Here is a 10,859-nt window from a genome sequence, read left to right on the forward strand (position 1 = left end):
TAATTCTTCAACATTTACCAGATTGAATTGGCTTTTGTTTACCAAAGAGTTGTCCATGTCATCGAGACCCTCCAAAAAATAAAGAGAATAAAAAAATGTTTATATGGAGCGGTGAAGAGAGAGCTTGCATGGAAATATTTCAGTTCATAGATGACGAGCCCAAAATCATGATCCTCCAATCAAATTCAAAGCTTCCCTCATTTGATGCTTGGGATAGAGTAACGATTTTCCTTCACTAGTGCCCCAAAATTTAGAATCTACATAAGCATCGATCGAATGATTAGCCGTCACCATCATTACTCACACCTATCAAATACATACTAAGTGTCACAAAAGTTGTCGTTTTCTCGTCTAAGGAGCAAAAAGAATTCCCTCCTAAGTAGATTAATGAATCTCGAAAGATCTCATAACCTTAGCTCGACCAAATCTCCACTAAACTTAAGGCTAGTGCAAACTGTCGTAGGAAAAAATCTTGACCATGCCACGTATGAAAGGTCAGAAACATAATTTCTCCTTGGAGACTTGACTAGAGAATAACTCCATAAAACACATTCATTGTCAACTGGCTAGGCCATAATAACCACATTGAGTGAGTTATAGAAAAGTTGCACTTTTTTACCCAAAACTTTAATTCTTTTTCTCTTATTTATTTACACCCTAACACCAAACCCTAAATAATCCGATGACTTTCTTATGCACATGGCTAATTAATATAATTGCAACCACATATAACTCAGGTAATAAGTCAATAAATCCAATTTCGGTGATTTTTTTTCTTTCTCAAAATTTTAAATGATGAATTGGACGCTAGTTGATCCACACCTAATTTATTTATTTATTAATAGTTTTTTTGAATCCATCAACACCTAAATCCATTTGTTTGCGTTGAAATTTATGTTTCGTGAACACTATCGAGAACCACACAATTGGTCAAGCTGGGTGATAATAATAAATAAATAAAACAAAAAAACAAAAACAAAAAATATCACTCTTTCCTCACTCAATCACTCGCCTAAATAATCTCCACCACAAACAGTGCCTTTTTGTCTCTTGTATTTGATTTCCTACTGTTTTTCTTTCATACATATAAAAGAAACCAAAAAAAAAAAAAAACACAGCATAACTTCTTCTTCTTCTTCCTTCTCAGAAATGAATAAAAAAAATCTGCTTCTCTCGTCTCATTTCCTCATCGTATGTTACGCTCTTGTACTGTTGGACGAGATTCCCGTCTGCTCAACCTTCGACCCGTACGCAACTTGCAGCAACAAATTCCGGTGCGGCAACATTGAAGCCGAGTTTCCCTTCTGGGGACGAGACAGACAAGAAGGCTGTGGATATCCCGCTCTAAAGCTCGACTGCGACAAAGTCAAAACCACGATCACGATCAGCGACGTGAAGTACCAAGTTTCGAAGCTGAACCAGGAGTCACGGACTCTTAAAAACACTGAATTAGTTTTTATAGAACATTAAAATCATCTGCTTTTCGGAGCTTTTTTATTTTCTTTCTCGTTCGTCAATTCCTAACACCAAACCCTAAATAATCCGATGACTTTCTTATGCACATGGCTAAATAATATAATTGCAACCACATATAACTTAGGTGATAAGTCAATAAATCCAATTTCGGCGATTTTTTTTTCTTTCTCAAAATTTTAAATGATGAATTGGACGCTAGTTGATCCACACCTAATTTATTTATTTATTAATAGTTTTTTGAATCCATCAACACCTAAATCCATTTGTTTGCGTTGAAATTTATGTTTCGTGAACACTATCTAAAGAACCACACAATTGGTCAAGCTGGGTGATAATAATAAATAAATAAATAAACAAAAAAAAACATTTAGTTGAGACGAGCCACAAACTTGACCTCTAAATATTCTAGTCTTTCCTCACTCAATCACTCGCCTAAATAATCTCCACCACAAACAGTGCCTTTTTGTCTCTTGTATTTTGTTTCCTACTGTTTTTCTTTCATACATATAAAAGAAACCAAAAAAAAAAAGAAACACAGCATAACTTCTTCTTCTTCTTCCTTCTCAGAAATGAATAAAAGAAATCTGCTTATCTCGTCTCATTTTCTCATAATAATATGTTACGCACTCGTACTGTTCGACGAAATTCCCGTCTGCTCAACCTTTGATCCGTACCCAACTTGCAGCAACAAATTCCGGTGCGGCGACATTGAAGCCGAGTTTCCCTTCTGGGGACGAGACAGACAAGAAGGCTGTGGATATCCCGCTCTAAAGCTCGACTGCGACAAAGAAAAAACCACGATCACGATCAGGGACGTGAAGTACCAAGTTTCGAAGCTGAACCAGGAGTCACGGACTCTCAAAATCGCCAGAGCCGATTTCACCAAGGGACTTTGCTCGCCCAAGTACGGTAACACGAGCTTGGACGGAGAGCTGATCCAATACGCCGCGGAGTCAAGCGACGTAACGCTTCTATACGGATGTAGCTCGAACGTCAAGTTTTACATTCATTTCGATTTCGATTGTCCGAGAGAGAAAGTGATCGTAGTTTCTGGGAATCCGGGGAGTAACGGAGCCGGGGCTTGCAGATCGGTGGTGACGGTGAGAGTCCCGGCGATGGGAAAAGACTTCAACGTTTCGACGATCAAGAGGGCATTGGAAGAAGGGTTTGACGTGGGATATAAAGACGACGATAGTTGCGACGAGTGTAAAGCCTCGGGCGGGGTTTGTGGCTATGACTGGTACTCCAATCAGACGACGTGTCGTTGCCCAGAAGATCGAGGACAATCCATATCGGATTTCTCGGCGTGTTCTTCGTCCGAGCCCGGATCGGAAGGTCAAGTTCAAACCAAAGGCGCTCAATCAGGTACGAAACTGAATTTGTTGACTGAGGATTATGCAAACACATGTATAGTATAATTAATCAAGTAAAAATATGCTTATATAGTATTTTCTTCTAGAAAACTAATCGTTAGTTGTTGATGATCAATATTAGGACCGTATAATTTTGCTTTCACGCTCTCTCTAATTTTGTTATATATGGATTTATATTTCTTTAAGAATAATAGCATTGACAACTTAGAGAATGATCCCAAATTATTTTTTCGTGTTTTTTTCTTCTTCTTCTGAGTTTTGTTGAATTAGGACAAAATGATTGTCTCGTAAACAGTCGTGCATGTTGTTCTCTAAGAAAATGCTGTCATGTATTACTATAATTTTGATGCTAGATTTTTTACTTATTCGTGTCTCTTAGCGTGCAAATTTGGCTTAATATTGCCAATTCATGGTTTACCTAATTCATCTGCGTAATACATTTAGAATAACATTTTCTCAAGTCCTCGTGTTACTAGTTCTTTATTATATATAAAAATTGTAATTCCCAAAGTGTTTCTTCATTTGAGGAATTAAAAAATAATGAGATGCTGACTATATAATTGCGTTTGTAACTTTTGACTTTTATACAGTCGATAAAACATGGTGTCATCTTGGAAACGCTAAAACGTTTCATAAAATACGAAATACAAATTTTATTTTATTTTTTGTGAAGGACTCGGTCACCTAACTCTGCCGTGATTTGGCAACAGACTATCTAATTCAAAACAGAAGATTCTATTATGACACAATTTTCGTCCCTATGTTAGCATTTTAATTAGTATCGTCAAACAACCACCAATTTTTATATGATGGCTCTCACGCAAACCTCTGTGCTCTCACAAGATGATCCTCAATACGAGACGTGTTCGAAAATCAAAACGTTTAAGTGCGCAAATTATAGAGAAGATCTCCGATATCCGTTTTGGAGCAGCAATGATCGGCTACAGTACTGTGGCCACCCGAAGTTCGAGCTCAACTGCACCGGTGCCGCGCCGGAGATCACACTCGAATCTGTGACGTACCGAGTCCTTAACGTCACTTTTGACAATTATACCCTCACCGTCGCTAGAGCCGATCTGTGGGACGACCTTTGTCCCGACGAACATCCCGACACGAAACTCGATACCACCGTTTTTGAGTTCGCTCCCGCGACTCAAAACCTGACGCTGTACTATCGATGTTCGGTCTCGTCGCTGCTTCCCAACAAGTTTAGTACTTGTCCCGGCGATGAAAGTGATCAGATCAATATCTATGCATCGCCAGCTTTGGGAACGCAAACCTTGAGTGATGATTGCGATGAAAGCATGGACGTTACTTTTTCGGGGTCGTCGATTGGGAGGAACGCGGTGGATCCGGCGTCGTTTAATCTAAGTGCAGTTCTGGTGTCGGGTTTCGGGATTAAGTGGAAGGCAAACGACAGCTTTTGCAGAGAGTGCGAAGAATCTGATGGGGTTTGTGGATCAAATGATCAAACCGGGGCTTTCGCTTGCTACTGCAAACACGGGCCTACACTGCTCAAATGTCCGGGTAGGTTTCGATTTTTTTTTTTTCCGGTTCTTGAATTATTCCTATAATCTCCGTAACTCTCCAATAATTTAGGAAATTAAAAAAAAAAACTTGAGAGAATTGAAATAAGTTGTGATCAAGGTAATGAATTTGCAACTAAATATATTAGTTGCCTCATAATGACATTGTAGCAAAATAGTTAAAATGAACTCGAAATCGAGTGATTTCAAATCTCAGTGAGATCTTCAAAAATAGATTCATTGTGTTTGATAAAAAAAAATCATGTTTAATACCATAGATGTAGAAAAATCACGTTTCTACCTTAAATATGGAAATAACTGAAATTTTTTGAAATTATCAAAAAAATAAATGGAAACGTAAATATAATGCATTAAACATAATTTTTCATCAAACACAATGGGTCTATTTTTGAAGATCTCGACGTCACGAATTTGTAGGATTTGAAATCACTCAATTTTCGAGTTCGTATGAGAAATATACGAATTTTTGAAGTTTTGATGTAAACAAAATTATTTGAAAAAATATGAGAGAGAAAGTGACGAATTTGTTAATAAATCAAACCAAATTAGACCTTAATTATTGCTACATAAGCCATTTGACTATATCCCTACAAATTGTCAAACGTAGGTCATATCCAAAATCATATGTTTAAAGTGATCTAGTTAGTTACAAATCTCATTAAATAACTTTCTGTAATCTTTCTTAAATTGAAATTGTAATATTCATTAGCCTAAAAAGCTGTTGAAAGCAACCAAGTAATCAATATTTATTTCTGAAATTGAAATTGTGATCACTTATTTTCAATCGTAATCTTCTCAAAGTTGCAAAATTTGACACACGTAGATCATAAAAAAAAATTAAATAAATAAAAATAAAAAAATAAAAAAATTAGCCGTTCTAAAATAAAAATTCTAGTTTCGTCCATGCTACATAGGAGGAAAATAAGTGTAGACTTGGCTTAATATTGCCAATTTATGGTTTGTTCTGCCTAATTCATCTGCAAATACATTTAGAACAACATTCGACTCCGTCAGAAATTCAATATATAACCAACGACTTGTATTTTTATATTTAATTAATACGTCACGTGCCAATGGGTTGATTCGGCCAGAAATAACACGTCATACTTTACTATTTGATATAGATTTCAGATTGCGAAATAGAAAGATTTAAAAAAAAAAAAAAAAAAGGTAATGAGGGCATTAGCTCAGCAGTCCATCATCTTTTTAAAAAATAATTAAAATTTTATTTTATTAAAAAAATATTTATTGACGTAAAAAAAATTCAATATTTTCGATTTATTGCAATTTGATATTCATTCTTTAAAAGTTGCGGAAAAAATACTCAATGTTACAATATTCTTCCACTGATATTACTTGTCCGTTAAAATGGATGGAAATACACATATAAGTCATTTAAATGAGCAAAATTAAAATAAACTTATTTTTTTTTACTATGTTAAAAATATAAAATAAAAATAAAAAGGATATATTCTCTCATCTTCTCTCTTTCCTCACCATGAGCATGAGCATGTATATTTATATATACACTTTTGTTTTGACAAACTTAATGTTAAAAGCATTTTATTTATTATTAATTTTTGAATTCTTTTAATGCCGTAGAAAATAAATAATTTTAAATTAAAATATTAAATAAAGAGCTAGAAGCAATTTATTTATTGTTAGTTTAATATATTTGAATTTATTTAAAAACAAAGTGTATTCAAACTTTTTCACTATTAAAATAAAGAATGAGCAATATTACAAAAATTTATTGTTAGAGGGGTAGAAAATTTAAGCTAAGGATAGAGAATGAGCAATATTTTAATTCTTTAAATATTATAAAAATATGATGTATATTTTTTTTTAATTTTGCTCATCTAGATGACTTATACGTTTTTTATTCATTTTAACGGACAACTAGTAACGGTGGAAGGATATTGTAATATTGAATATTTTTTCACAATTTTTAAACAATAAGTATTAAATTGCAACAAATCGAAAATATTGAGAATTTTTGCCGTCAATAACTCTTAAAAAAAATTCATCAGGCTTTAAAAAATTAAATTAATTGGTTTCTTTCGACCTGTTGGACTATTTTCTTAATAAAATAAAATTTTGATTAGAATCTTAAAAAAAAACTAAGAGATTTGCTAGTTGTAACAAATTCTTTTTAAAAATTAAAACATAAATCTAATGACTCACATTTAACTAAATAGTCAGATTTTCCAATGCAAGCATCAATTGCGCTAAATATACAAGTTTGGGTGTCATTAACACAAGTTCAGTTCAATCCCCCCGAGATAGCGATTTTTCTCTATTAATTGCCTTGAATTCTTTGGCCTTCAATTACTTTTATGCATGCTTTAATCTAACGTTTTAAGAGACAATAAACGACGTGTGGTAACGTTTGAAAAACGAAGACTTAATCAATGACGCTGCTCTTAGTAGATGTTGCAATTACTCACTACATTTATTCTTCATGCAATCAGGGGCTTGTAGTCACCTTGTAACCATTACAAACAGAGCAAGTTATTATTGGTATAAACTATAAACAGATAAATAATGAGTACTAATTTAGGTGGATAAGCGAGGCAAATACCGAATATGATATTCTTGACTCTCGATTATCCTATTCCTATGCCCCATTTCTCACTTCATTTAACATTGTTAAACCTTTTCTTTCTTTACAGTGACCTCTTCGAAGTTTAGCCGCTCAGCTATAGGTACGGTGTTTTATTGTCCGATATTGTTGTTTTGGAACTCCCAACATATTATAACACTACGTTATTGCTACAAAACATTAATATTAATCTTATAATGAAAACTAATTTGTTTTATTATTTAGGCATCATGGTTGCTGCATTGGGATTAATTGTTATAGTTTGCCTGGCACTCATATACAAAAGAAAATACATATATAGGAAGATACAGTTTACTCGGAAGAAAAAATCAAAAGAAGAATTTGATGTCGAGGAATTCTTGACAACTCACGGCTCATTTGCTCCGAAGCGGTACAACTTTGCTGATCTGAAGAAGATGACAAATTCGTTCTCTGAAAAAATCGGCAAAGGAGGCTTTGGCGTTGTATACAAAGGAAAGTTGGCAGACGGTTGTTTAGTGGCTGTGAAATTGTTAAATGACTCAAAGGGCGACGGAGAAGAATTCATAAACGAGGTTGCTAGCATTGGTAGAACATCCCATGTTAACATTGTCACTCTCATTGGATTCTGCTACGAGAAAAGGAAACGGGCTCTTCTTTTCGAGTACATGCCGAACGGTTCGCTCGATAAATTCATATTCCACAAAGAATCTTCGGATACAAGTTGTCGCTTAGAATGGAAACCAATATACGAAGTTGCCGTCGGCATTGCTCGCGGGCTTGAATATCTACACCGAGGTTGCAACACGCGGATTTTGCATATGGATATCAAACCTCACAACATCCTATTGGACAATGACATGTGCCCGAAAATCTCGGATTTCGGTTTGGCCAAGCGTTGCCTAACGAAAGAAAGCATCGTGTCGATGGACGGAGCCAGGGGAACGATCGGATACATTGCACCCGAAGTGTTTAGCCGCGCGTATGGAGGAGTTTCTCACAAATCCGACGTCTATAGCTACGGAACGTTGATTCTTGAAATGGTTGGAGGAAGGAAGAACTTCGATGCTGGAGCGTCTCGGACTAGCGAAATATATTATCCGACTCGAATATACAAGGATCTAGAAATGGGAAAGGAAGTTCGCGTATTGGGGAACATAAACAGCGATGAACAAGAGCTAGTGGAGAAGATGATTGTAGTAAGCTTTTGGTGCATTCAGGCGAACCCTTCCGATCGTCCATCGATGTCTAAAGTGGTAAAAATGTTACAAGGAAGCCTTGACTCTTTGGAGATTCCTCCAAAACCCTATTACTTGTTTTCTCCTACTCGGTCTCCCTAGCATATATACCCATGTGAAATGTGATGAAATCACTTTGCATGTATATTTTTTTTTCGTTTGTAATTTTTAAAACACTGAATTTTTTTTATTTTTTGAAGAAATTATATTTTGTTCATCCAAAATATGATTTCTAACATACTTAAAGTTTACGTTTTTTTAGATTATTCAAAACAAACAACAAAAGTTTACGTTTTTTTTAGTTTGAAAATGAATTTTAATTGTGATTAATTACGATTGAAAGTTAACAAAATAGAGGGCATTGTGACAGAAAAATTATACTTGAGGCACTAAAAAAAATGTGTCTGGTGAACATGATGCTAAACATCTAACTTGCCAACTTTTTTTTCCTTCCCTATTTGGCATATTTTCAAGCTTCTTCTTTCTCCTCGTCGGCCTGTTCTGCATCTTCCCACCATGAAACTGGACCTAAACCATCTGAATCAAGAGACCCCTACAAAACAGGATATATATATATAAGAAAAAACAAACTAAACACTCGATGAAAAAAAAAACACCAAGTTTGTCTGGAATCTTTAACACGCTCCTCAAGATGGTGCGCGTGTTTTATGGACTCTGATACCATGTTATGTATCATGGCATTCATCTCAAAACTAATTGAGAATGAGAAATAACTCGTGACCCTTATAAACGAACAAGCCTTTTATCTTTCTGATGGTGGATGGATCCTTAAAACAGTCCAAGATAAACAAGAGGTATAGAAAACTAGATAAAGGGGAAATCAACAAGCTGGTCTTTGTCACAATATCTGAAGCTCCTTAAGCTAATGCAACAATTAGTAAAGAACGAAATCAATCGTTAAAGAGTTCAAGGATGAACTTACAGTAATAATCATAGGCGCAAATGGCTTTGATTCTTTTGGCTGTTCAAGCGGAATTGGAGGGTAATTTACACTGTGAACTTGGAACCTTATCTGCTACTAAGAAGGTGCAAAAGTTAGATTACTATATATGCTTCAGATATAGCAATGCCTTTTACAAACCCATATAAAAGACCACTAACCTCATCCAGTGGATCGATAACAAAATCTACGCCATCGTAGTCCCATATCCATGTCACTCTGTCCCTGTACTCGATTGAACATGCAAAAATGTACTATAAAAAAAAAACCCATTATTCGAGCTGTATTTCTGTTTCAGGACAAGGGTGGAAGGAATACTTTTTTCTTGGATCAGGATCAGGGTGAGAGGGATTGGGCAATAGATTGGAAGGTATGTAAATGTCATCAAAAAATCCAAGAGAGACTGTCAAATACAGAACAAACATCAACAAATAAATATATATATATATATGTAAGCTCTACCGCAAAATATCGATATAATTTAAGTATTCGGGCAATAAATCAATCAAAAGGCTCGATAATGCTACAGGAAAGGTATACATAAGACGTACGCCGTAATCCACTAGTGTTAGATTCCTTTATTTTTGCAGTTATAATCTCTCCCACAAACGGACGAAACATAATCAACCTGAAGACCACCTGACAAATTATAAAAACACCAATCAACTACAATGATTGAGTAGAGATTACCTTGCGAAAAAAATTTGGACACAAAAACTTAGCTTAGCTCATGGAAACTTAGCACCTTACCGTATAAGTTGCAGCACCTTCAGCGGGAAAGATAAACCCACCGTCAATTGAATCGATATCATAGACAGAAATGCAAAGCCCCAACTTCGAGATAACCTTCATCAATCAAACACATCTTATGAAGATACTTCAAACTATACTAAAATGTAAATGCCTAAGATTTCTGTGACCTTCATTATTGCAAGGGAATATAGAAAGAAAGAACAGAACCGTTGATTTGGAATTCTATGGGACTATTGTCAGTTCAAGCACAACCCGTGAAAATGCTCAGCCTTGAAAAAAGAAAAGCTTAAGGAAGGTCAAACCTTGTCTAAGAAAAGTTTTTCAAGCTCATCTTTGATTGCCTCGGCAATAGGACGCCTCAGCATATCTGGAGGCACTCTCAGCGTGTGCTCGATTCGGCTGAGGTAGAACATTTTGAAATCTGACAAATTTACAAACTCTACCATCATTTTTTGTCTCTTGAATGCCCTAACTTCTTTGCACAGTTCCTCTACAAGGTATTTAAACCTTAAAAATACTCGAACTTACCTTCGTCAGACACAACTGTGCCAGCACGACGCGATTCCGAACCGTCAATCTGGCGATTTTCCGACACAGTAAGCAAAGCTCGGTTCTCTTCCGATAGGACTCGGAAACAGTGGAGGCTTCTCTGTATAACGCTTATGCCTTAGGTCACAATTATAAGGAAACCCTTACTGAAAACTTCTGTGACAATTTAGCCCTCTAATAGTTGTCACATAATATAATGGAAATTTTTTTAATTATTGCAAATGTTATAATAAGTAAACGACACGACTTTTAACCCTTGCGTTGTCGTTTTTCTATTATGTGCAACGGCATTCCTATTCCGCTTGGCTTAAGTCCCACGCTAAGTGTGAATCCAGATGATGAAGAAAAAAAGCATTAAATTCAAATGAAGTGTAATTAACC

At 35.4% G+C, this 10,859-nt stretch overlaps 2 protein-coding genes across 4 annotated transcripts; one reads left to right on the forward strand and one right to left on the reverse strand.

The window, feature by feature from the left end:
• The first annotated feature begins 1,850 nt into the window (after positions 1–1,850).
• LOC149406672 (LEAF RUST 10 DISEASE-RESISTANCE LOCUS RECEPTOR-LIKE PROTEIN KINASE-like 2.4) lies at positions 1,851–8,468 on the forward strand. The gene is made up of 4 exons (XM_089608082.1): positions 1,851–2,841; positions 3,693–4,376; positions 7,069–7,101; positions 7,224–8,468. The coding sequence occupies exons 1-4, from the start codon at positions 2,046–2,048 to the stop codon at positions 8,315–8,317; spliced, it is 2,607 nt and encodes an 868-aa protein (XP_089464208.1). The 5' UTR covers positions 1,851–2,045; the 3' UTR covers positions 8,318–8,468.
• A 42-nt stretch (positions 8,469–8,510) lies between these two features.
• On the reverse strand, positions 8,511–10,648 carry LOC149406673 (RNA polymerase Rpb7 N-terminal domain-containing protein). 3 transcript variants are annotated; one of them, XM_089608083.1, is made up of 8 exons: positions 10,458–10,648; positions 10,232–10,350; positions 9,927–10,022; positions 9,728–9,815; positions 9,495–9,579; positions 9,338–9,401; positions 9,159–9,251; positions 8,511–8,768 (listed from the first exon to the last, which is right to left on the reverse strand). In XM_089608083.1, exons 2-8 carry the CDS (start codon positions 10,340–10,342, stop codon positions 8,685–8,687), a joined length of 621 nt encoding a protein of 206 aa, XP_089464209.1. In that variant the 5' UTR covers positions 10,343–10,350; positions 10,458–10,648; the 3' UTR covers positions 8,511–8,684. The 3 variants fall into 3 exon arrangements, 2 of the variants coding, with proteins under 2 accessions (XP_089464209.1, XP_089464210.1); XM_089608084.1 differs by having other exon boundaries at positions 8,513–8,768; positions 9,159–9,248; positions 10,458–10,647; XR_016295908.1 differs by having other exon boundaries at positions 8,727–8,768; positions 9,159–9,254.
• Between the last annotated feature and the right edge of the window lie 211 nt (positions 10,649–10,859).

This window comes from Urtica dioica, chromosome 1, assembly GCF_054948205.1.
Source record: "Urtica dioica subsp. dioica isolate 48M chromosome 1, U.dioica_male_clone48M_v1_H2, whole genome shotgun sequence".
NCBI classification, from domain to species: Eukaryota; Viridiplantae; Streptophyta; class Magnoliopsida; order Rosales; family Urticaceae; genus Urtica; species Urtica dioica.

What these genes read in the sequence shown, in the direction of transcription:
- LOC149406672 (XM_089608082.1), top strand. Translation starts at nt 2,046, where the DNA reads ATGAATAAAAGAAATCTGCTTATCTCGTCTCATTTTCTCATAATAATA. An exon ending in AACCAAAGGCGCTCAATCAG is followed by an intron (nt 2,842 to 3,692) that starts GTACGAAACTGA and finishes TGCTCTCACAAG; the next exon opens with ATGATCCTCAATACGAGACG. An exon ending in TACACTGCTCAAATGTCCGG is followed by an intron (nt 4,377 to 7,068) that starts GTAGGTTTCGAT and finishes CTTTCTTTACAG; the next exon opens with TGACCTCTTCGAAGTTTAGC.
- LOC149406673 (XM_089608083.1), bottom strand. Translation starts at nt 10,342, where the DNA reads ATGTTCTACCTCAGCCGAATCGAGCACACGCTGAGAGTGCCTCCAGAT. An exon ending in TAACACTAGTGGATTACGGC is followed by an intron (nt 9,580 to 9,727) that starts GTACGTCTTATG and finishes TGTATTTGACAG; the next exon opens with TCTCTCTTGGATTTTTTGAT. An exon ending in TTATCGATCCACTGGATGAG is followed by an intron (nt 9,252 to 9,337) that starts GTTAGTGGTCTT and finishes CCTTCTTAGTAG; the next exon opens with CAGATAAGGTTCCAAGTTCA.